Source organism: Typopeltis vanoorti, chromosome 3 (genome assembly GCF_054136105.1).
Source record: "Typopeltis vanoorti isolate ZY-2024b chromosome 3, IOZ_Tvanoo_1.0, whole genome shotgun sequence".
In the NCBI taxonomy this organism is placed as follows: domain Eukaryota; kingdom Metazoa; phylum Arthropoda; class Arachnida; order Uropygi; family Thelyphonidae; genus Typopeltis; species Typopeltis vanoorti.
This window is the reverse complement of record NC_143551.1, coordinates 128,456,773-128,484,035: the sequence shown is the minus strand read 5'-3', so window position 1 is coordinate 128,484,035 and position 27,263 is coordinate 128,456,773. Positions and strand designations below refer to the sequence as shown.

General features: G+C 36.3%; 1 protein-coding gene across 1 annotated transcript in view; it reads right to left on the bottom strand.

Moving 5' to 3' along the window:
• PIG-O (phosphatidylinositol glycan anchor biosynthesis class O) overlaps nucleotides 1-27,263 on the bottom strand; it is a 151,359-nt gene that overhangs the window by 106,450 nt on the left and 17,646 nt on the right. The window contains exon 2 of the mRNA XM_090415991.1: nucleotides 2,326-2,498. Within this exon, the coding sequence (XP_090272117.1) occupies nucleotides 2,326-2,498 (173 nt within the window). The remainder of the gene's footprint in view (nucleotides 1-2,325; nucleotides 2,499-27,263) is intronic.

Below are 27,263 nucleotides of genomic sequence, written 5' to 3'. Positions count from 1 at the left end.
TGCAGTCCACATCTTGGAGGAGGGAGAATTGTATGGTTTATGTTTATTTATTTAAAAAGGTTACCTCTTGGTAACTTTTTAAAGCAGACTGTGGAGAGCTCTTATCTGTGGATCATAGTTCAAAGGGTGGTAATTGGAGCAATCCTTAAGCAGAGCTAAGCTTGTGTGTAATTATGTTGGTTAAGAACTACAATGGCATTTTCCTTATCCACTTTCATAATTATAATTCTTTTGTTATTCTTCATGTTTGCCAAATGAGTGGGAAGGCTGTGAATCTCTCTTTTGATCTATATCATAATTTCTTCAGCAGGTACTTTTTATTTATTTTTTTTTTTTTTCAGGTATGATTACACAGATCTGGCCATGAATTAGTGCACCAACAGCTTCTGGCTTGAGCACAACAAACGACAGGTTTATCACAGTTTTTTTTCCCCCGAGCAGTTGTTGAGGCTTAGAAGTAGAATTTTTAAATTTTTTCAAATTTACAGATGATGCTGACTTTTTAACTTTTTTTGAAATTCTTTAGTAGCTGAAGGGTACATCTGAAAGAAACATCCAGAGATCAGCATTCAGCTCAGCAGCAAGTGACTAAGCTGAAACTTCAAAACCACACTTCTCTCCCCACTACCCTTCGAGAACAGAGACCATACCAAATCTATTACCACCCCATGGATCCGAGGTACATCTGAAAAACTGAAAAATTATTCTAAAAAGATTATGCAGCTTTATAAACACTTACAGACCACATAAAAATTGGCATTCTATATTTGCTCCTCCAAAGACCAGCCACAGTCACAAGACCTGCCAGGTGTCTACCAGGTACCATGCAGTTGTAATACCACAACCGACTTATGAATTGTCGATCACAAAGACTACATCCAGTTCCACCACTACGGACACTAGAAACTTGCTGACCATGACTTGGACACACACCATAAAATACAATGAAAAAATGCCACCGTACTGTGCAAATAATTCAAATACAAAAATTTTTCCTGTAATCTGCCTCAGACGTAAAGAACTATCCAAACCTCAATAAATATGAAACTGCCTCAAATCTGCAAAAGCACTCATCCTGTGAGTTTCAGCCCAATAGCCAAGAACATCCATCCCAGCCCACTATGGAGTGCTATTTAGGGTTTCGGACTTGTTTTTATTGTTTCTACTTCAGTCATGTTTACCTTATATAGTGCCTGCATGCACATATCAATTTATTCATTGTTCCTAGATGATGACAATTTGACTTTGCCAAAATATTGGAAGTATTAATTAAAAGTTTTTTCTAATTAATATAGTATACATTATTGATTTCCTTAAGTATTTCCATTAAGAATAACCAACATATAAGCTTTACCACCAGAAAGATTATGTAGACAGAATTAACCACCCTAATCATAGCATTAATTATGTTTCTAGAAAGTCTGGTTACCTGGCAATGACAGGCCATGAAGACTTAACAAGTAAGGGAAAGATGAAGATATCATTATCATCTTACACATTATGCTCAATGGCCTATCATAGCCAAAATCCTAGTTAATGCTTTGATAGGGCAGTTAATCCTACAAGCACAGTTTGCTTGTATCTATCAATTTCATGTATTTATTCTCAAGCCAGTTCGTCAGTTTTGCAAGACAAAAAAAAACACGAGTTTCCTGAAGCAAAAATTCTTCCACCTTTGCATAGGAGAGGCTATCATCAGTCGAAAAACTTTTTACATCACACCATAAATGCCACTCAAACCAAGATCTTTCTGACCGAAGTGCATTATTGATACTGACTGAACTATGAAGATATATATTTATGTCAATCCCTCCTATGAAAGGTTATAAACCTATTAACACATCAAGGTAGTACCATGGGCAGACTAAGATTTAGATAATCTGGACACCTGGCTAATTCTGGAAACAAGAATATTTTCAAGCCACTTCAGATCTCCAATAAGCAATTTCACACCAAGCAATGACATTTATCTACCACCTAAAAACATTTATGAACATCAATGTCCATAGCAGGATTTGAACCTGCAGTCCACTGGTTGAAGGACAGTTAAGCTATCCACTTTGGCAACCAGGTCAGATTAATATATATGTGTGTGTTTTAAGCATATTTAAAATGTACAATGCTGTTTTTTTTTTTTACTAAAATAAATGAACACCATGTATATAAAAAAAAGTCTACATACTGCATATACATTCCAAAATTTATATTAAAGATTCCATTTTTAAAAGTGCAAATGTAAGGAAAATACCTTTATATGAATTTAAAAAAACATCTCTAATGCATTCTATTTAATATACAACAAAATCTAAAGAGCTTCAACTCAACCTTATTATTTTGTCCATTTCTGTAAGTTTCCTTGCCATTTCTGGGTGAGATGGTCCATATTTATGGCCACAGTGATCCACCCCAAGAAAATGAGCTATTATGATATCCCAATCCTCTTTCTGTATTTCAGGAACAAGATGTTCAATAATTCCATTATCCACTGTGTCCAAATCCTACATTATAAATAAAATATATTTCAGCTGTCCAAAAGAATAGGTTATAAAGCATAGAATACCATCAATTCAAGAATTCTAACTCAATTAATTCAACTGATTCTCAAAATTCTATTTAAAGTTGGGTTTACTATTATTACTGGAGAAGTTTCCTCCACTAATCCCATCTTATAGCTCATCATAGTGTGAAGGTGAATGTAGGCAAAGCATGTCAGAATTTAATGGAATGAAACAGCACTGAGACATCAGCAGGGAGTACAGTGAAACTACACACACACACACACACACACACACACACACACACACACACACACACACACAAAAAAAAAAAAAAAAAAAAAAACTTAGTGAGAAACACATGAATGAAAGACTAGAGTCCTAACTTGGTGGAGTGCCTTCTGTGGGTACCTGTTAGTATCCTAGGATGTAAAGTGGGATCTTGAAGTATTAGTTTCCCATATTTTGGGAAGTTTAATGACACTATATTTATTTAAACTAAGCTGATTTCTGAGAGTGGCTGCAGATTCCAAAAATAGTCTTTATCTTCTAAATTTACTGCGATGGAGCATAGCCTTTTTCCAACTGAATCTATGAGCTGTATCTAAAGCATTGTCCACAAGTCCGATTGACCCATAGTCATGACTGCAGATATATTTCTTGGGTTCTTCCATGCAGATATTAGCTGATCTTCCTGCATGTTTAGTAGGTCAACTCCAGGCACAGAGAGAGGAGAAATCTGATCTTTAGTAAAACGAGGTGTTAGAGTCAAAAAACCTTGAATAGCACCTTAACACCATGAATGAAACTTTCTCCTCCAAAATCTGAATGCTGGAAGCCGAGCTTGAACTACCTGACGATCAGCACAGAAACACAAGTGCACCCTTGCCCACTAATGAACTCCGTAACCTAATCGCATCAACAGCACATGACTCAATTAGAGCTGTAAACAACTCTAATCGAGTCGTGTACCACTTTCTGACAGAAAGTGGTAAATCACTAAAAGATAACATAAAAATATTAGCAGGAGAATGTAACTCTGATGCTATAAACATCATCAGGTTCCATTGTTTCAGACCCATAAATAAAAAAAAAGGATGGAGCGAACTTTCCATGCCTCATGACACACCAGCAAGCACATCTAAACTAATAACAGCAATTAATAACAAGTTCAAGGACACTTGTCCCCAATTACACACGTGCTCGACATGACCTAACTTTTGCTCAGAGAGAGAGAGAGAGAGAACAAGGATGTCAACTTCAAAAACAACTTCAAGAAAAATGCCAACATGAAGACAACAGTTGGTTCATCGACTAAAAACAAGTTAAATCAGTGCAAAAATCAAGTGATGCAACTAGTAGCCATCATGAAGACCAGTATGCAGGCACTGCATAGGAAACATGTACAGTCACTCTCATACAAGAGTAGTTCGGCATTATAACGGCCTCAAGTGGGATAGCCTCTGTAGCTTCTATGCCTTATTCCCATGGTTGGACTGATGTTGGAAGGCTGGAAACAAATGCACCAAATGTATCCTTACTGGTGGAAACATACATTCCCCACACTACTATGAACTGCTGTCCCTAACTAAAACCCTGGCTCTCCAAAAGATGTACCAAGGCTGCACAAATAAAAAATCAAGCATGCCACAACTGGCTTATATCAAGAACTCCATCCTCCTTTAGTGCTTATGCTCAAGCCTGAAATAGCTGCAAGAAAACTATCAATGCTTCCAAAACAGAGTTTGAAAGAGCAAAAAGCAGGAACCTTGCAGTCTGTCCAAACAGCAGTCAAGCCTTTTGGTCTCTTGCAAAAGCAATTGGTTGTAACTTTTGTCCGACACTATTCTCACTTCTGTCATACCCAGATTGCTCTATTGCATCATTCCCCACAGAAAAAACAATCTCCTGGTTTCACATTTTGTCTCCAAAGCACCCATAACTCACAATGGTAAAATGTCCCCGACCATTCCAGATGTCCAATATATAATGCCCCTATAACCTCTTGCCAGAAAGGCATCAGAAAAATATTGTCCAAATTAGGCACAAAAAAAAGTCTCCTGGCCCTGATGGCATTCCTCCAATTGTCCTGAAGGTTTGTAAACCAGAACTCACTCCTATCCTATGTTACCTTATATACTCTCTTACTCCACTGGTATCACAGAAAGGGATCAGAAAAATATTGTCCAAATTAGACAAAAAAAAGTCTCCTGGCCCTGATGGCATTCCTCCAATTGTCCTGAAGGTTTGTAAACCAGAACTCACTCCTATCCTATGTTACCTTATATACTCTCTTACTCCACTGGTATCACAGAAAGGGATCAGAAAAATATTGTCCAAATTAGACAAAAAAAAAGTCTCCTGGCCCTGATGGCATTCATCCAATTGTCCTGAAGGTTTGTGAACCAGAACTCACTCCTATCCTATGTCACCTGTATATAGTCTCTTACTCCACTGGTATCTATGCCACAGCCTGGAAATTGGCATATATATATATTCAACTCATTCCCAAGAAGGGCGACAAATCACTGCTGTCAAACTATCTCACTCACATCAGCCCTATCTAAAGTAATGGAAAGCATAATAATTTCCCAGCTCCTACACTACCTCGAAGCCACTCAGCTAATAAATGACCACTAGTATGGATTCTGTCGCTGCCGATCAACAGGAGATCTATTCACATATATCACCCATCTCTTACCAACTCACTCCTCCCACTTTCACACAGGCATTTGTGCATTCTATAAATATTTCCATGGCAACTCTTCATCTGAAATAGCATCAATAATTCCTCCACTGAATCTGTTGGAACACGTGCAGCTGCCCCAACATCCCTTCACAGTATACCTTGAAACCCACAGAAAAGTTTCTTTTTTCCTTCATCCCTGCTACTGCTGTATTGTGGAACAGGCTTTCCCCTGATGTGTTTCCCAAGGAATACAATATACAAGCTTTTAAATCAAATGTAAACAAGTTTCTTTAGAGATGTACAAGTTAGTAAGGAGAGTTGCTAAGGATTAAGGTTGAAGAGGTTTTTCATAAAATTGTGGGAGACAGGGAAGAACAAGAGGTTATCCCTGGAAGTTATATAAAGATGGAGTGAGCAAGGGAGTGAGAAGTAGGTTTTTTGGATGGAGAGTTGTGAATGATTGGAATACAATGTCTGAGAGCGTGGTGTCTGCAGAGAATTTGAATGTGTTTAAGGCAAGGTATGATGAGCTGTGTGCATGACAAAGGGACCCTCTAGATGAGTCTGACTCAATGGGGTCTTAGGATAATATAATAATTATTTCAACACTAAAGACAATAACTTTTAGACATGAGCTGCAATACACAATCTGGGGTTCTTTTGCCCCTTGATCAGAAATACTAATAAAAGACAAAAACAGCTATAAGGGCAAGGGTCAGAATGTAGAACTGATTCTGCATTCAGATCCTTTTTCAGATTAAACACAGACAGTGTGTGTGTGTGTGTGTGTGTGTGTGTGTGTGTGTGTGTGTGTGTGTGTGTGTGTGTGTGTGTGTGTGTGTGTGTGTGTGTGTGTGTGTGTGTATCCATTGTTGTGAGTAGCAATGTTTTCTGGAAGCAAAAACATTACTGTAAACAACACTTTTGTATATTTCTCAAATCGGTATTTTTAAAGTTACATTTTGATATTTAATCCAAAGTATTCACATCATCCTAAGATAACCAGATAAAAATTCTACTGAATTAGAAATTTTAATCATTATTTACTACTTTTCAGTGCCTGAAAACAAAGCATTTTATTCCAATCAATGAAGTTACATGCAATAATTCATAATTCATTGGTCTAAGTATTGAACTAGCTATGTTGTGCATTTGTTTCAGCTCTTAATGCATGTTTATTATCACATCCTGATTTTGTAAGTTCACAAATCTAGTATCATCATTCTCCTCCTTTCTTTTTATGTTTGTTTCACTTCAAAATAAAGAAACTCCTTTTCTGCAAAAGGAGTTTCTTTTGCTCTTCTTTTCCAGTGCCATGCAAGAGTTAGTTTTCTCTTAAAATAAATCAAATTGGCAAATGTTTAGCATCACAAGTTTAATATTATCACTTTACAGTTTGCATAAAGCAGAATCAACCTAAGAAGTATCAATGGAAAAGACAAACCGGAGGAAGAACTATAAGTACTATGTGGCCATAATTAATATTACTGATATGAAGATGACCAAAACATATAAGAGATCCTGCTAAATAATAAATACAGGATATTATATTCAGGCAATATTGATCACAGGAAGAAATCAGTAGAGATAGCAGCGAACACCAAACACAAAGATAAATTTCTTGAATAGCCGGTAATTTGAAGTAGTTATGCTGACAAATTTCAAAATGAGGAATTGGGTAATGAAATTTATTTGTGCCAATAATCCCACAGAAAGTTCTTAAGAAGAAATGGAAGGATTTTTCAAGTCATTAGAGAATGCAGCTACAATAAAGAAAACAGAAAAGCAGTCCTTGTTGAAATCTAACCAAGACCAGGCATACAGAAAAGTTCTGAGAAAATTTGAAGAAAAAAGGCAAAACTATGAAGTACTGTGTGGGTGTGCACAAATTCACATGGCGAGAATACACAAGAAATAAGAAAAGGGTCAGACTATGTTATTGTGGATAACAATATCTTGATAATGGTTCAAAGTACAAGAGTATACAGAGGATTTGAAATTGATAGTAATTATTACTTAGTTGCAAGTAGAATAAAAATTAATATCATAATGTAAAGAAAATATGTAAGAGAGATTTTAAAAGAATTAAAGTTGAGCAACTTTTATAGTTCAACTGAAAAACATATTTAAGAATTTAAGTAATAGTATTTAAGTAATTAATAAAACAGTTTGAAAAAACAAAAACCAAACTATGGATGTTGAAAATTTATTTATCACTAGGTTAGACTATAATATAATAGATTTAGTTTAATCCTTTATCCCAGTGAGAGCAAACAAAGTTTGCGCCTGAAAATATCTTCAGGACTAAATATAGTGTTGTACTATCTTATCCAGTAAGTAGTGCAACACCAAGGCAAACTCGTGGCAAAGGTGGAGCAAGCTACCAGGCACTTCTAACCCAGTATCTCCCATAATGCAAAACACATTTCCTATGTGGATATGTATACTGTTATGCATTAAAGGGATTGGCCATCTACCCAGACTAGTTTCGACCTTTATTGAGGTCTCTTCAGTGGGAGCCAGGCCCAGAGCTGGAGATACCAGGCAGAAGCAGTAGCAAGTCATCTGTGCCTATGGGAAGTTGCCAAAAAGGTTTATCACCTTTTTTAAAAATTACTCTGGATTTAGAGAAAGATGTTGAAAATTTATTTATCACTAGGTTAGACTATAATAGATTTAGTTTAATCCTTTATCCCAGTGAGAGCAAACAAAGTTTGCGCCTGAAAATATCTTCAGGACTAAATATAGTGTTGTACTATCTTATCCAGTAAGTAGTGCAACACCAAGGCAACTCGTGGTAAAGGTGGAGCAAGCTACCAACCCTCCTATCCCAGGATCTCCCATAATGCAAAACACATCTCCTGTGGATGGATATGTATACTGTTATGCATTAAGGGAATGGCCACTACCCAGACTAGTTTCGACCCTTTAATTGAGGTCTCTTCAGTGGGAGCCAGGCCCAGAGTTGGAGACACCAGGCAGGTAAACTTTCAAAGAGTACAAGATCTCAAACAAGACCTCGACTAAATTTGTTAATTTCGTGAAAAGGGGAAAACTTTGTTTGCTCTCACTGGGATAAAGGATTAAACTAAATCTATTATAGTCTAACCTAGTGATAAATAAATTTTCAACATCTTTCTCTAAATCCAGAGTAATTTTTAAAAAAGGTGATAAACCTTTTGGCAACTCCCATAGTCACAGATGACTTGCTACTGCTTCTGCCTGGTATCTCCAGCTCTGGGCCTGGCTCCCACTGAAGAGACCTCAATAAAGGTTGAAACTAGTCTGGGTAGATGGCCAATCCCTTTAATGCATAACAGTATACATATCCACATAGGAAATGTGTTTTGCATTATGGGAGATACTGGGTTAGAAGTGCCTGGTAGCTTGCTCCACCTTTGCCATGAATTGCCTTGGTGTTGCACTACTTACTGGATAAGATAGTACAACACTATATTTAGTCCTGAAGATATTTTCAGGCGCAAACTTTGTTTGCTCTCACTGGGATAAAGGATTAAACTAAATCTATTATAGTCTAACCTAGTGATAAATAAATTTTCAACATCTTTCTCTAAATCCAGAGTAATTTTTAAAAAAGGTGATAAACCTTTTGGCAACTCCCATAGGCACAGATGACTTGCTACTGCTTCTGCCTGGTATCTCCAGCTCTGGGCCTGGCTCCCACTGAAGAGACCTCAATAAAGGTCGAAACTAGTCTGGGTAGATGGCCAATCCCTTTAATGCATAACAGTATACATATCCACATAGGAAATGTGTTTTGCATTATGGGAGATACTGGGTTAGAAGTGCCTGGTAGCTTGCTCCACCTTTGCCACGAGTTGCCTTGGTGTTGCACTACTTACTGGATAAGATAGTACAACACTATATTTAGTCCTGAAGATATTTTCAGGCGCAAACTTTGTTTGCTCTCACTGGGATAAAGGATTAAACTAAATCTATTATACCAAACTATGGAGTCTAAGCAGAAAACTGATTCAGCTAGGAAGATATGTCGTGAAGTTGTCTGCAAAGATAGAAAAATCACAACTTCACGGTGGGCACAAGAAGTTAAAGAAGCAAAAATCAAAGACAAGAAAGCACATCAAAAGTTTCTAGCAAGTAAGTGAGCAGTTGTCCTAAGAGAATACATATAAAAATGTAGAGATGAAAAAGTTTGTGTAGAAGTATCTAAACAAGTCATGAGAATACTTTAGTAAGAACATAGAAGATAAATATCAAGAAAGTGGCAAAATATTCTGAAAGCTATTGAAAAATCTTAAAAAGGTACAGTAAACAGAATCACAGACGATAAAGGTGACATGAAAACTGAAAATAAAGATGTTTTTCATGTCTGAAGTAATTACTTAAAAAGATTGCTAAATGGAACAATCAGTGACAGAACAGTGGTAGAAGATATTCAAGAGGAATGTAATCAAGAATACATATCAATATTTGAGGTAGAAAAACAGAAAATTATGAAAAGCCTCAAATATGAAAGGCAGCTAGAGTGGATTCAACCAGAAATGTTCAAGCATGGAGGTATAAAAGTGTTTTACAGTGGCTACAAGGTATAATTCAGAATGCCTGGTCAGAAGGTTGAATACCAGATGACTGGGGTAAAGTTCACAGTTCCCATTCATGACGAGGAGAATAAAAGTAATGTGAGAATTACAAAGAAATTTCTCTATTAAATGTTTCAGGTAAGATTTACACAAGAATACTTGAGAAGATGCTGAGACAGTGGAAGAGAAACTTGAAGAACAAGCTGGGCTTAGACCAAAACAGAAATGGTCAAAATCACATTTTCACTTTATGGGAATAGTTGGGAAATTGTGGGAATATAACAGGAATAAGTACTTAAGTTTTGTGGATCTGATAAAAGGATATGCCATGGTGCCAAGAGAAAAGCTGTTTGGAAAATGGGGAAAATAATACTTCCACTGTAATTAGATAGAGCACTAAATACTCTATATTTAAGTCACCAGTGGAGATAGTGCACCCTTGCCTTACACCTTGCCAGGAGTAAGACAAGGGTGCACTATCTCCATTCTTATTCATCGTTGCATTGTGAAAAAGTGATTAAACCTGATATCAGAATCAGAGATATGAAACTCAATTCTCTGCTTTATGTTCTACTCCTAAACAAATCCAGTACAAGTCTCCGTTATTCTTTAACTAAACTAAATAACATCTGTAATAAATTTTGCATGAAAATAAGCAATAAAATTTAATAGATAAGCTTAGGTGTTGAACATTATTCATAACTTATTTTAACAGTATTAACAACACCAAATAAACTATTTTATTTAAAAAAAAAAGATGTTTATTAGCTGGTTTATATTTTGGCAAAATTTCAAATCAGCATCTTCAGAGCACAAAACAGCATGTTATAGTTTATACGCAACAATAAGTAACTGAAACAATTCAAATTGTAATGGACAAAAAATCTAAAATCCTAATTCAGTACCCTTTAATGTAAAAAAAAAAAAGTGTTACAGCTATGTAGGAATTGATCTTAAGATAAGTCTCCCAAATGTTTGGCAAATTAATTCAACCATACTTGTTCAGGTTAGGAGAATTCTTCACAGCCATAGCTGACTAAAAATAATCTTTCTGATCTATAACAACTTCTAAATAGCACTGGTTTTCTTCCATCTAATCTTGTGTGAAGGGGTGTCCAAAGTGTGGTCTGCCAGTCCTGACTTGCTATAATAATGGCAGCAAATGTATTTTTTTACATTCTTCACGGTGGATGTTAAGAGATCTTCCTATTTGCCCATAGCATGCCAAGTCACAAGGAACTTCATACACTCCAGAATATGCTAGAGGATGAAGTTTATCCTTAGGAGAGTGGATCAAAGTTGCTAATTTATCATGAGGTTTGAATGTGGTGTGAAGGCATGTTTTATTAATACTATGGCTATCTTTTCTGATGTATCTCTGACATAGGAACTAAGAATAATAATGTTTTGTTCTTGTGTATTAGAGGCGGGAGAAGTAATGCGGTTATGTAGTATTTTATCTATTTTGTAGAAATTGTAGCCATTGGCCAAGAAAATATGGTGCAGATATTTAAGTTCTATGGAAAGAGCTATATCATTAGAACGTATTGCTCTAACTCTGTGCATAAGTATTTTTTTAAAATACTATACTGCTGGGCTCTGTGTCTGTTTTCTGTAAATGGAAAAAGATAGTGATCCATCTGAAAGGTAGGTGACTCGCACATATTAGATTCAAACAGTTATTAGATTCTTTTCTACTGTGAAGTGAATTGTTGGCTGTTTAGGTAGGTGACAAAAAAGTAGTGAAATATAAGTCAGTTAATAAACATCCTTTATACATACATATATATTAAAATAGTTTGTTTGGTGCTGTTAATACCGTTTAAATAAATTATGATTAGCAAAAAAAAAAAAAGACCAAAACTATGAAAATAGGCAGGACATGCAAAACTTCAACTGCATTTTCAAAAGAGAAGTAAAACATTTCAACAATTTAGGCACAATTTTTAGTTGGCTGTTGATAACCTTCTCCATGGTTTGAGAGAATGGAAAGCAATTAGAGAATAATCTGTTAGCTGACTTTTGTTGCCTTATCTTAGGAATGATCTCCATGTTGGCTTGTTTTAATGATGCCAACTAAGTGGGAAAGACTGAAGAAGCGATATAGGATAGGCGTTAATTCCAGAGTGCAATTTTTAGCACACTACGTAGTATGCTATCAGGACTAGGTGCCTTGTTCATGTCCATGTTGTTCAGGATTCTGTTGACTTCTTTCTAGTGGAAAACTGGAGATGGAATGGAGTGAGTACTTGTTAGTAATCTGGGAAGAGAGGGTACTTGAACATTATTATCATTGTAGAAATTGGAAAAAAGAGAGTGAATGCCAGTAAGTCAACACTGTCTTTGTGTGATATTACAATAATTAACCCAGACTTCCAAAACTTTCAACAAATGACCTGCTATCCAAGAGCACTGAAGTTTGAAATGATAATACAAGTTCTGTGGAGCATGCATTAATACAGAGTCAAATCATTTAATGACACCAACTAACATCATGGTATATTACAATATATATTATAAGTTCATTCCAGCATTATTTGAATAAGGGGTATACACTGATAAAATATGAAGATACAGTTTATTTAAGCAACTTAAAGTGTATCTGTATAATAATAAGCATCTCCCTATTGCATATTTTATTTGGTTTACCTACCTTTTTCCGTGTCAGCAAAAAAGCTAAGGTAACTTAGATTTATACCTATCAGATGTCAACGCTGCCTTCTTCTGGTATAACAAGAAAGCTATCCCACTGAAAAAGAATAATACCTTCTTCATTGGAGGAAATGCTAACTAGGTCCCACTATTGGCAGATGACCATCGCTCAGTGAAACATTACCACTCTGCCTATTCGATGTCAAATTCGATGTCATTAGAACATGGATTGCAGTTTTTGTCTTCTTTCTCTTCTCCATGCAGCGAGTGATATCCTTCAAGAACATGCCAAATATACTTAGAGATCTAAAACCTCCACCATTTTGAGGTTACAACAGCAAAATGGTACCACAGACAAGTTGCAAGATACTGCATGAGGATGAACCTCTAAGGAGTGTAGAATTCCCATTCATAATTGCTCTGCTAGGTTGTGCACGCAAGGTGGGGAATCCAAGCAGTGGCATGTGGAAAACATGGATGAGGCAAACATTGTGGCAAGGAGACTAGTCACTGTATGCTGTCATGTCCAAGAGTATCTTCTCTAAGCACATTTCCCCAACTCTCTTTTTGGTTATTTCCTAATCTAAAACTGAAATGTACAAAGTTAGTGTCACTGTATAAAAAATCTCCCTAAAAATTTAACTCCAACAAAAACCATGAAACATACTTAAGTCCCTATTTAAAAAAAAGTTCACATCCATTTTTCCCCAGCATAAATGATGTACATCATTACCTGCCAAGATCTCTTAGTTACAAAGTACATTATTATTATTATTATTTCGTGACACCTCCAAGCAGTCCAAAGACTCATCAAGGGAGGGCACCTATTCTACAACTCTCCATCTCCACCACTTAATTCACCAACCATTACTACCATCATCATCTGCACCAATGCATTCTTATTTTAATCCTTTAACCAAGTGTGAGCAAACAAACTAAACTTGTGCAAACTTCATTCTCAAACTTGAGTAAAGGATTAAAAAATATGTAATGTCTAGTATAATTTACTTTGTAACTAGCAAAAAGAACTTCTCTAATCCAGAGTATTTTAATAATATGATGATAAACTATTTTGCTTTTGTATATGGAAAATATGACTTCTGCATTGATTTAGCTCTCAGCATTTCCATCTAGCTACTGCTGATAAAATTGGAACCAGTCTTGCTAGTGACCCCTTCCTATAATATTTAGTAATTACATGTCTAAAAGGAAGCGCACTGTGCATTATGGGATACTAGGTCAATATGATTTGAAATCATCTGCCTCCATGAACAAGAAACCTGGACGTGAGGATTCTTCAGTTTGCTCACGCTTAGGTAAAGAATTAAAACGAGAATGTAATTTCTTGTCTGGTACGATTTACAGACCACCTATTCTTGACAGAGATCTAAACTGCAGCTACCAACAACAGCTCACCTTCACTGTCCATATTATACTCTGCATGATTCTTTTTGCCACAAGGGTGAGATCCAACACTGTTTGGTAGAGAATTCCAAACTTAAGACTCCACTGCTTTTGACCTGCTCTGGCTTAAGGATTCCTTGCTCCATTCAGTAGCATTCATCTACTGTAATTATAACTCAACAAAATTCCAAGAATCATTTGATTTCTTAACCTTTCTATCTGTGAAGCTTGACTTTCTGCAATCCAGCTATCCAAATAGTGAAGTCATCTTCCTAGGTCACTAACTGCCTGTCAACAACCAGAGAAAGGAAAGCTTCCTCTCTTCAAACTTCCCAACCAATGTAGAAGTGCCTAAAGGCTCTGTTCAATTACCTACCTTATTTCTTCTATATATATATAAATGATCTGCTCTTCACCAATAATCCTATCTACAGCTTTGCTGCTGATAGTATTCAGCAAACTATACAGTGCACAAATATACCAAGTTCAAGATCATCTGCAACCAATGCCTTAAACAATCTTCACATACCATCTTTCAAAGAGGCAAGGATAAATTGGTCAACCTTCAGTGCTACCATAATGTACAGTCTTGACCTTTTTTTCATGCCAAAAGATCTGATGGCTTGCTCATATCCTCAAGTAAGACATGAATCACCAGACATGATAAGGCTTGGACTAACGTTTACTTCCAGCTGCTTCTGGCATAAACACATCACATTCGTTTTGTTGGCTTCTAAAAAAACTAGACATATTTTTCCACTCAAGTTTTTTTCACCAGTTCAGCTACCAGCTTTGTACAAATCCTAAACCTGCCATCCCTACAATACTGTTTGCACGTTTGGGGTAGATTACCTGAAACCTTCCTAAAAATTCTTGATGCTGTCAGGAAGGGAACAATATAACTGATATATGACCTTAACTAATGCACTTCAACCACTATATCACAGATGCATTATTTCAGCTGTGTTTTTTCTACAGATACTTCCATGGGCAATGATCCACTAAATTGGCTTCCATCCTTCCACCACTTTCTATTGGATAGGTTAAAACATAAGCAGAAGGTATCTTACATTCTTTTCCAGTCCAACTGCAGATGCAAACTTCTCCTCCTCTCCCTCTTTTATTCCATATCTCTGTCATCCGTAACAGCCTTACTCATTAAGTGCTCTCAGCTACTACTACTACTTCCACCTCATGAAGATAAATATCAGATTTCTTCCTCCATGAGCTCCAAAGAACAACACACTGTCACACCTTATTAGTCTCAGCCCTAATCTTGTTCCATGATGTTCTATCCTTCTCCTTTCCCCAAAAAAATTTTTCTCTAATTTTCACCTTCTTCCCAAAGAATGCCCAGCCCACTCTAAAAACCCAGGTTTTAAAATTGGCATACCCTCTGGCCTCACCTGCAATTCTCCCACACATCTATCACCATACGGATGCCGCTGAATAAGAAGACAACCAGCAACATCCTACAAAGGTATGTTCAAATCATTCTTCATATATCTGTCTTTAAAACATCAGTAATGCCCTAAATTTAAAAAGCCAATGACATTATAAAAAAGGGATACTCCTAAACAAAAATAGGCTAAACAGCCATAAAAATAATATCAGATTTCTTCTTTCCCAGCAACATATGACAGTGACAGAAAAAAAAAAAGTTTTTTTTTTCACCTCTCATGTATGAGATCAATATTAAAAAAATAAAACATCTGATTTAATAAATTTAATTTAATGATATTGCATTTATTTGCTATAGGCTCTTCTACCTTTTGTGTGTGGGAGTAATATAAAATAATGAATTTTTTATTTTTATAATTCCTTTACTCTGTAGAATGCAAGTTTTATCTTTTCTAAATCATAGTTGGCATTTTATTTTTCTAGAGTTTATTATAAATTTTCCTGGGGAAAAACAAGCTGGGTTCAAGCCATATAGTAGCTATCAAAAACCATCATCATCATCAAATTCCTGATATATATATATACTCTCAAGGGGTGTACAGGAATACTATCAAAACCTTCATATTTATTTTAAGCTGAAAACAACTGAGAAATCATGGGAATATAACAATGATCAGTCTATGTTTTTTAGATCTCAAAAAATACATATGAAAAGTTGCCAAGATAAAAGTTGTTCAAAATGTTACAATTATATGGTTGTGCAAATAGGGCATTATGAGTAACGTTATTCTCACCAGACCTCCATGGATTCGAAGTCATCATGGGAAGTCCTCATTATCATATACAAAACTCAGTGAAGTGCTATAATACAATGTGATATATAGATTCTACTAAAGTTGTAAGTTTTTAGTTAGAATTCAGGATGCACACTGATGTAAAATCAGGTGTAAGACTAGATTAGCTGAAGGGTTAATTCTCCAACCAACATGTAGCAAATTTCACTGCCTTGTGTAAGACCACCTTCCTGTTTATTAAGGACTGAATGACTTGGAGAAAAAAAAAATTCCTTGGTTGGTCTCTAAAGCAGGATTTCTGGACTGCATAAAATATAAATTAAAAAATATGAAAATAATAAAAAATTCCTTAGCAACCACAGCACTGATGTGCTATAACTTTACAACCTTTTGTGGGTGGAACACATGTAAAAAAAGTTGCAGAGTGGAAACACTGATGTTTCATATTTTTACCATCATACTTATACCTTGGTATCAATATCATATTGGTTATTTGGATCTTGAAGAAAGAATTGACAAGTAAAGACAAGGAGGATATTATTCTCACTATCATGTGGTGGAGAGGATTCAGAGATGTGTGACCAAGCTGATGATAGGTCTGTGGTGAGGATAAGCATATGGGTTGCAGAGATTAGGTGAGAGGTGTTACTAAGTTAGACAAAAGAAATTTTTCAATACAAGGAGTAAGGAGAGAGCAAGGGATCATCTGTGGAAGTTGTGTAAGAGCGTGGTTGGTAAGGATGTGAATATTAAGTTCTTTACTTGGATGGGGAATGAGTGGAATGGATGTCAGAGGTAGTTGTGAGTGCCTCCAACAGTGAATAAGTTTAAGGAGAGGCATGATAGGTATTATGTGAATAGTGGTTGGCATGGGTCTCTTGCAATTAGTCTCGACTCCATGAAGATAACATATAATAATAATAATTTCTGCAGGAAGTATTTTCATGAATAAGCTACATACAGAGAACAGATGAAGCTGCTTTGAATTATGAGATTACACTGGATGAGGGGGGAGGGTAAAGGATTAAACAAGAATATGATTTCTTGGCAAGCCTGATTTATTTTGAAACCGAGTGAAAAAAAAAAATTGCTAAATTATTTCTGATCCAGGTGTTTTAATAAAAAGGATATGTACCTTTTCACTATTTGTATATGGAAAATATGATTTCTTCATTAATTCAACCCTGGTATCTTTCTGAGGCTAGCTCAAAAATATGATAGAGATTTTTTTAAGAATTTTTTTTGCTTGAGCTATCCAAAAGAGCAATCTTTTTTAGGTCCCTCATGAGTTTTTGGAATCCTGAGGATATTGAACCAATGAAATCCTCAATAAAGTTCCAAACTAGTCAGGGTAGTGACCTTTCCCACAATGAATTGCAATATATATGTTGCAAAGGAAGTATGCTTTGCATTATGGAATAATAAGGAAACTGACCTGAAGTTCACAGTCTATGAATGTATGTATGTATGTAGCCTAGTTGTGAAGAAACAGTTCATGTGTGAACTGTTTGCCTACACTTTTGGGTAAAGGATTAATAAACAAGAATATAATTTCTTGGCAAATATAATTTGCTTTGTAACCAAATGAAAAAAAAAAAACTTTCTATAGGAAGGAATTTATATGGAATTATAAGACAGGCAACATTGATGGAGAAATATAGAGAGATGCAAGTGGATCTGCACATGGTGTTTATAGATCTGGAAAAGGCATACGACAGAGCGGCCAGGCAGGAGGTATGGAGGAAGAAAGGGGTGTCGGAGAAGTACGTGAGGTTGGTGAAGGAGATGTATGAGGGAACAGAAACTCAGGTCAGGTCTAGTGTCGGCATGACAGAAGGGTTCCCTATTGTCGTAGGGCTACACCAAGGGTCAGCTCTGAGCCCCTACCTCTTTGACCTGGTCATGGATGTACTAGTGGAGGATGTCAAGAAGGAGGCACCATGGAGCATGCTGTTTGCCGATGACATTGTTCTATGTGAATCATCCCGAGAGAAGCTTGAAAATACCCTGGAAGAGTGGAGAAAGGCATTGGAGGAGAGCGGCATGAGAATTAACCGGGTGAAGACTGAATATATGTCAACGGGGAGTGATGAGGATATCGTCATACGACTCCAGGGTGAAAGGCTAATTTCAGGGAAGAAATTCAAGTACCTTGGGTCGGTTGTCGAGAGGAATGGTGACCTGGATGAGGAAATACAGCACCGAATAACATGCGGTTGGATGAATTGGAGGAAGATGAGCGGGTTCCTGTGCGACAAGAGAGTGAGTTGTAAGAGGAAAGGAAAGCTCTATAAGATGGTGGCGAGACCGGCGATGCTCCATAGTGTGGAGACATGGCCTATAACCAAGGCACAGGAGAGGAAGATGGAGGTAGCGGAGATGCGGATGTTGAGATGGATGAGTGGTGTGACAAAGAAGGACAGGATAAGGAATGACTACATCAGAGGGATGGTTAAGGTGGGACCAACTGGCAAGAAGATACAAGAAAGTAGGCTGAGGTGGTTTGGACATGTTGAGAGGAAGGGTGAGGAGAATGTTGGTAAATGAGTGGAGTATATGGAGTTGGAGGGAAGGAGGAAAAGAGGCAGGCCCAACCTCAGGTGGAGGGATAAGATGATAGAGGATCTTAGGGAGAAAGGATGGAGTCTGAAGGATGCCCTGGACCGGAGAACTTGGAAGAGGAAGTTTAAAGATTAGTGCGCCGACCCCATTTAACATGGGATAAGGCAGAGTGAAAGAAGAAGATAAGACAGGCAACTACAGGGTGTCCCAAAATTCATCACGCAAGATTTAAATTTAGCGCCATTTGTGCGGTAAAGTGTTGCCAACAAGAAAAAAAAAGACAGTGTGACAGTTCAGGGTTACTAAGAATAGAGCGCTACACGAAAGAACAATGCATTTTCATTGTTGAGCAATATTTTAAAAATAATGAAGGTTTGGCAGCTACAGTTCGCAATTTTCGTACAAAATATGGTCGGAATAGTGATTTAACTTCATCAACTGTGAAAAGATTAATTAAAAAATTCAAGGAAACTGGATCAATTAGTGATCTTATACGCTCTGGCCGTTCTTCAACAAGTCGCTCAACAGAAAACATCGAAGCAGTTCGTGAGAGTGTTGCTGAGAGTCCAGGAACATCAATTCGGCACCGTAGTCTTGAATTGGGCATTTCGAGAAGCTCTCTACAGCGTATTCTCATGAAAGATTTGCATCTTTATGCTTACAAAGTTCAATTGACTCAAGAACTGAAGCCTACTGACCACACACAGCGAAGAAAGTTCGTTGAATGGATTATGGAACAACAACAAGTGGATGCTTATTTTTCGAACAAAATCATCTTCAGCAATGAGGCTCATTTTCATCTTGATTGCTTCGTTAATCAACAACATTGTCGCATTTTGGGTTCAGAAAATCCACGAGTGATTGTTGAGAAACAAATGCATCCACAACGTGTCACTGTTTGGTGCAGACTTTGGGCTGGAGGCATCATCAGTCCATTCTTCTTCGAAAATGCGGCTGGTAAGGCCATAACAGTTAATGGTGCTACCTATCGCAACATGATAATCCAGTTTATTGTGCCTAAATTGCAAGATATGGATGTGGACAACATGTGGTTTCAACAAGACGGTGCCACATGCCATACAGCCCGAGAAACAATTCAATTACTGCATGAGTCATTTCCTGGTCGTGTAATTTCCCATTTTGGTGATCAGAATTGGCCGCCCAGATCATGTGTGACTTAACGCCGTTGGACTTTTTTCTTTGGAGTTTTTTGAAGTCTAAGGTTTATGCCAACAAGCCCACAACCACCCACGTCTTGAAGGAGGAAATTGAGCGCTGTATCAACGAAATTCAGCCACATTTATGCAAAACGGTCATGGAAATTTTCGACAAAAGAGTGCATATGTGCCAGCAAAGCCATGGAGGCCATTTACCCGATATGCTATTCCATGCATAACCCTATACTGCATACTTTATGAATCAATAAGAAATTACAATTTTTAATTAAAAACCTGTGTTTTCTATCAAAATTACTTCTTGCATGAATTTTGGGACACCCTGTATAATAGGCTTAGAAACTAGCTTAGCAGTACAATAGATGAAAGAACTTGAAAGAAGAGAGGCTAATAATGAACAGGAGCTAACTAAGAATATTTGTTAACAGCAATGGCAAATTGCATCTCTTGAGTGAAAAAGATAAGGTGATTTTGACTGAAATAGAAGAGTTCATTTTGGTAAAATAAACACACACACACACACACACACACACACAAATAGAAACAAGTTATGTTATAACAGTATGCCAAAGCAAAGAAACACTAATTGGGTCAAACCTCACTATACTGCCCTAACCACTGGTGAAAAAAAAACAAATAAAAGCTATATCTTGACTATCCGAAAGAGCAATCTTTTTTAGGACCCTCATGAGTTTTTGGAATCCTGAGGATATTGAACCAATGAAATCCTCAATAAAGTTCCAAACTAGTCAGGGTAGTGACCTTTCCCACAATGCATAGCAATATATATGTTGCAAAGGAAGTATGCTTTGCATTATGGGATAATAAGGAAACTGATCTGAAGTTCACAGTCCATGTGCGTATGTAGCCTAGTTGTGAAGATATGCCGGCAAAGGTTGGTTGATTGGTAGAGCCTCTGCTACTAATGGCTCAGTTAAGTAAGTTTGAGCGCAGTTTAGTAGTTGGAAGGGGACCAATCGTTCGATGCTGTTGGCACACTCTCCCTTGATGAGTCTTTGGACTTCCTGGAGGTGTCAAATAATAATAATATCCTATTTTACATGGCCAGAGATCAAATTCATATTAATATTAAATAATACAGCAATAGGAATAGCCTAATTAGCATTTAAAATAAGAGCTGAGGTTTGTTAAGATCCTAGAATATTATAGTCCAAATGATCATGACTTGTTAGAACAAAAATTTATCTGTTGAATATATGCCTCCACATTCTAAAGATTTTAAAGCTATTATTACTGTTGAGATCAGAAAGGCCAGATTTATCATAGTTATTAAATTAAATGACACATTTGATTTAATAACTATAATAAATTCTAATTGTATTTCTTTTTCCAGATAGGAAACATGTCCAGTTTTGTCACCTATAAAAAGAAAGTTATAGGTGCAATAAATGTGGTGCACTCCAGGGTGGGCCAGAGGATCCTTGGTGGAGTTGAATAAGTTCTTTAATTTTGCAGGAAGTTTAAAAGATAGCATTAAGGTTGTGTTTATGAAGTATTCTATTTATTTTTTCTGATATCCCATTATTGTAATCTAGTTTATTTTTTGATGCAGTCAAGTAAAGAATTTCATTCATAATATTTTTTGATGTAGTTGTTTTTTTTAGGAAAGTATTGCTGATAACTTTTAATTCATGCAAATCTTTATAGCTGTTTTTATTAGTGCTAATGACAGCTAGCTTTGTGTGTGCGCATGCACACACACACACACATGCATGCGTTGGCTTGTATGGGTAGGCTTATAGTAAACAGCAAAAGACAGCCTCTCAGAGGGAAGACGTGGTAAGTGTATCCAGAAATGGAAATGTGTTTTGGCTTTCAATTTCAGTGGTGAATTGTTTGTGTTATTTATTCAAGTGGCTCAGGAAAATGTCTCAAGTTTGGTGGCCATGGGCAAATACATCATCAACATACCTAAGCCAAACTTTGCGGTTTAAGGAATCTAAAGAATGACAACAAGCTGAAAAGAAAAAATGAATATTAGAAGAATGGAAGAGATGGACATAAGACTAAGGATGGTATCAGCCAGAAGAATGAGAAAGAAAATGTAAGTGCAGAGAATGTGACCATGAATAGAGAAGCGACTGAAAAAGCAACAGTGGGAATGGAAGAAATCCTGACTGATGAAGAAAAAGTACAAGTGGTTGCTGATAAAAAAGAAAGAAAGCATGATTGTTGGAATGAAACAGTTGAAGAATGAAATGATTAAGATGATAAATGAGATGAGGTGTAAGCAAAATAACATTAGATGTGTGGTGGATACAAACAGAAGAATAAAGTGAATGGAAGTGAAGAAAAAAGTTGCAAATGATTCAAGAAGAGTGGTGTATGGATATTCTATTATAAACGATGTGTGGTGGGGGGGGGGGGAATAAGAGGGTATAGAAGGTCTATTTTACCAGGAAGGAGGATGAATGGAGTAATTGATGCTTTGGATACAAGGCAAGCATGCAAAGCAATTAGTGGGGGTGGTGATGATAGGAATGAATTATCTGGTTTGAGAATAGAGAGAATATCAAGATCAATAACAGAAAATTACTGAGGAGAATGAATGATAACAGTGTGGTGACTAGGTATGACAATGACAATTTGAGATTTTGCAAGCAAAAATCATGAATGGTATAATAACAGAGCTGTGTAAGAAAAAAAGGGATCTAGTCTGTTATGTATGGAATGCATTCAGGGACAAAATAGAATTGCATAAATGAGGTGGATTACATTTAAATGAATTTAATGTGAATCAACTGGAGAGAGAGAGACTTGCTAGAAAGAAGTGCAATGAATAATGTGAACAAAGTATCAGCAGAATTCAGAGGTGATGTGAATGATCAAGACAGTGGATCAGGTGAGACCAATATGTTTATGAATGGAAATGATAGTATCAGAGATGAGAATGTCAGAACATGAATGTAAGCTGAACAGGGAAATGAGAATAGCCACGGAGGTACAGTATAAGGAAAACAATTTCTGGAAGCAGAAATTAATGTATGTATGAGAATGGTCAGCACAGGAATGGGTGGGCCTGGGATATATAGGGAGTGGTTCGGTCTGGAGAGAGAGATGAGACAAAGGATAAATTGAACAGACAGGAGCAGGTGTGGGGAAGTCACAGATGAGGGATAGCATGGGTAGGACTGGTTATAGACCAAGAAATGAATAATCTGCTTATTTATGAATGCCAAGAATATCAGAAAATAAGAGAGAAGAAACTGTTACATTGAGTTTATTTGCAAAAAAAAAAATAGTTGGAATAAGTGAAACACAGTTAGGTGAGAATGATATCTTGACAGGAATAGAAATGGAAGGGTATGATGTTTCAGAAGGGAGAGGGAGTGCTGCTGATGATAGCAGCGAAATTATGTTCACTTAAGGTTGACATATAAGGGGAAAACAGTAGCAGTGGTTTCCAAGCAGTATGGTGTGAAGTGGAGATCGACAGGAAGAGATATTTAGTCGAATATTACCATAGGGTAGGGAATGTGGAGGGTGTGATGAAGAAAATGTATATGCAAATTGGTATAGCAAGCAAGGGAAGGGTGATCATTATGGGTGATTCTAATTACAGCAAACTGATTGGAATGAAGAGATAGTATGAGGGAATAAGGAGAATGAACTTCTTGAGTTTTTAAGAGATGATTATCTTAGGCATGTAATGGAGCACACAAGGGTTTAAGAGTCTTAGATCTGATCACATAAGAGGATGTAGCAAATGAAGTGTCTAATCTCCAGTCATATGAGAACTGTGAAGAGAGATATACATAGATCTACAGGGCCAGTGATTATGAAAAAGTTAGGAAACAACTGGGAGCTATAGCACAGAAAGCAGAGTTGAGTGAAAAGGAGATAGATGATGCTCAGACACTGATCAAGAGCTATTTATCAGAAGCAATGTCTGAGTGTATTCCAAAGTTGAAATAGCTAAAAAATATATTAGTATAATGGATGAATGAAGCGATTAAGCAGGAAATTTGGATAAGAAGGCACCGTGATGTAAAATAAGATGAATGTTCATAATAATCAGTTGCATGAAGAATAAAACACTGCAGGACAGGTAGGTGAATCAGTTGGTGAAGACAGCAAAAGTGCAAGTGTAAACAGAAATTAGCCAATCAAGCCAGAAAAATCCTAGTGAGTTCTTTCAAAATGTGGAAAGTAGAAGAAAGACTGACTATGGGAGGATGATATTAGTTGATGACAATGGCATATTGGTAACTGATGCAGAGGATATAGTTGAAGTATTCACTGAGGCAGTTTATCAGGGTATTTCATCCTCAGGAATGTAACAGCATGAGATGCTATAAGGTGGAGGAGGGACTGATAGTGAGTGAGAACGTATATGAGGAATTAAGTAAACCTGATGTTAATAAGACAATAGAACTTGATAATATATTATTAGTGTGTCTTTAAGGAATACTCCAGGGAATTAACGCCACACTTGGCACACCTATTTAATATTCTTTGCAACAGGACAAGTCACAAAGAAAGTAGGAGAGAGGATGGATAAGATGAGACTGCAACTTATAGGGCAATCTTAGAAAAGTTGGTGTGGACTAGGATTCATAATTGGGTTGATAACAGTAGTATTCTTTATGAGGGCCAGCATGGGTTTGTTAAGGAAGATCACGTTTTAGCAATCTTCTTATATATTACAACAAAGTGACAAATTCACTGAATAAAGGCTTGAGAATGGATTAAAAAAACTAGTGAATTGGATAGAAGAGTGGCTGTCAAGTAAACATCAGCAGATTGCATATGGGGGGGGGGGGGGAATAATCCTCTAAAAGAGAATAGTTACTAATGGAACGATGATGCAGGGGGGGTCTGTTTTGAAGGCCATTATTGCTGAAATTCCATGTTAATGATACTAAGGCAAGCTTAACTAGAAATATTAAGCTGTCTGCTGATGATGCAGAACTTGAGGAGTAGACTAGATGTGGTAGCCTTGCAAGATCTCAAAACTGAATGGGAAATTGAATGGAGCTATCAGTTTAATGTCACAAAGTGTAAAGGCTTTAAATTTGGTAGGCAAGATTGGGATGCAAATTTACAATTAATGGGAAAATTTTGAAGTGGAAGAGATAAGAGATCTGGGAGTGGTGGACAGACACTTAAAATTTAGGAGTAAATCACAACAGACATGGCAATGATGTGGAAGACCTTTATATGCAAACATAAAAAAGGTTATTGGTTCTCTTGTATGAAGCCCTGACCACACCACATATGGAATACTGTGCACAAATTTGGCTGCCTGTTTTTTAAGATGAGAAATGAAGATATCTTAGTCATAGAAGGTTCACTAGGTCAATATCAGGTCTATGGAATATGAGGAGAGACTGAGAGAATGAAACTTGCAAAGCCTTGTAAATAGAAAGAGAGGAGATATTACTGAGACATGCTAGTTGGTGAGAGGTTGTTATCAGGTTAATGTGGAGAATATTTTTCAGAGTATAGAGGAACAGAGGCCATTCTTGAAAGCTGTATCAAGAGGGCAAAGGAGCAGGTTTTTTGGAAAGTGGAATGTACTGCCTAAGAGTGTGGCGAGTTCAGAAACTGTGAATAGGTTTAAAATAAATTTTGATGAATTTTTTTTTTTTCATGAGTACTGACGATTTGTGATAAGTCTTTTGACTCCATGCAGGTCTGACGTTAATAATAACAAATAACCAGAATAAATTTCAAGAGAGGTATACCATGAGTAGACATATCGATACAAAATTAATAACGGAAAAAACTCGCGTACAAAGATTATTTAATAGTATAATTTTCACCTGTGTGTCACAGGCATCTTCAGTACATTAAGCTCAAATTAAACAATAACTGACAATTCCAATTCGCTTTTTGGAATTGTTATTGTTTAATTTGAGCTTAATGTATTGAAGATGCCTGTGACACACAGGCAAAAATTATACTATTAAATAATCTTTGTACGTGAGTTTTTTCCCGTTATTAATTTTGTATCGATAAATAACCAGAATGTAGTACATGGGTAATGGGTTGGCAAATATAAGCAAAAATTTGTCTTCTAAAAGAAGAATTCTGTCACTGATTGGGGCATTTGCAAAATGGACAGATATGTCAAAACTGACTAATAAATCATTTTTGCAGAGCACACAATGTTCTTAATTTTGTTTATGAAGTGTTGATTTCCACCACCCATCGCAGTAAACCCCCATGATCATGTCTTAGGACTCCATGGAAGTGTCTGGGAAATGATAATAATAATAATTACAGAATGTTCAAATAAGCCACTGCCTTTTAAGATAAATAATCACCTAAATTCTTACCTAAGTGAAAAGTCCATAACACCATAGATTTTAATTAAAACAAAGTCTAAAAGGAATCAACTACAATATACTAATTATACTGTAAGGCTGCTATCAGTATCAAGGATGACTTGACATGGCCCTGTAATTGGAAAATTACATGGGTTTGAATCTCATTATGATGGGAATAATAATTCTAAGGACTTTTTCTACTGGAGGAGAATTATTCTCTTATGAAGATTTCAAGGTTCTAACTCTCAAAAGCAGGTTTGTTTCTTCTGTACATCAGTAAATCATGAAGGTAGTAATCAGTAATAGATTAAAAAAATAAAAATAATAAATAATTCTGGTGCATTAAAAAAAATACTGGGATGCCTTTCTCAAAAGAAAAAGACTACAAATTATATTTTTAAGCTGCATTGCATACACAAAAATAAAAGCAAGCTAAGCAAAAAACATCTGAAGCTATAGCTTATACAGATTCTCAACAGGTGGAGTAGGTATAAGAAAATATAATTATCTTTCTCTTCCAGATTAAGATATTCCAATTGTATAATATTTCCATGTTCAGAATTTTATAAAGCCAATATAAGGCATGTGAAATTTGCCTTATATTGGCAAATTTCATTACAATACATTACCAATGAACCATCAGCTAAATCAAGTTGATTTGAAAAATTAACTGGCTTAGTTTTAATAAAAATTATATATATATATATATATATATATATATATATTTATATTTCATGTGCTATATTTATATGCAATGTTATACAATAGGCATGCTTTTTGATCATATTTATGGAGTTCATTTACATATGCTGTTATCACTCCTACACAAACAAAAATAATAACTCTTTCTTTTAAGGTTACACGGTGGTCAGCATTCATAGTGAAGAATTTTCTACCTCTATATCGAGGTCATGATCAGGAAAACATATGCATGCATAGAACACAAATTAACTGACACTACACAATAAATTAAAAATGCCAAAAAATTATATTCTTGGTTTCATCCTTTATCCAAGTGTAAGTGAACAAAGTTTGCACATGAAATAACTTCACAAATGGGCTACTTATATATGGAGGATAATGACTTCACATCAATTGCCTTGGTATCCCATAATGCAATGCACATATCCTTACAGACATGTATAATGTTATGCATTATGGGAAGGGCCACAACCAAGGCAATTGATGTGAAGTCATTTGCCTCTATATACAAGTAGCCCATTTGTGAAGTTACTT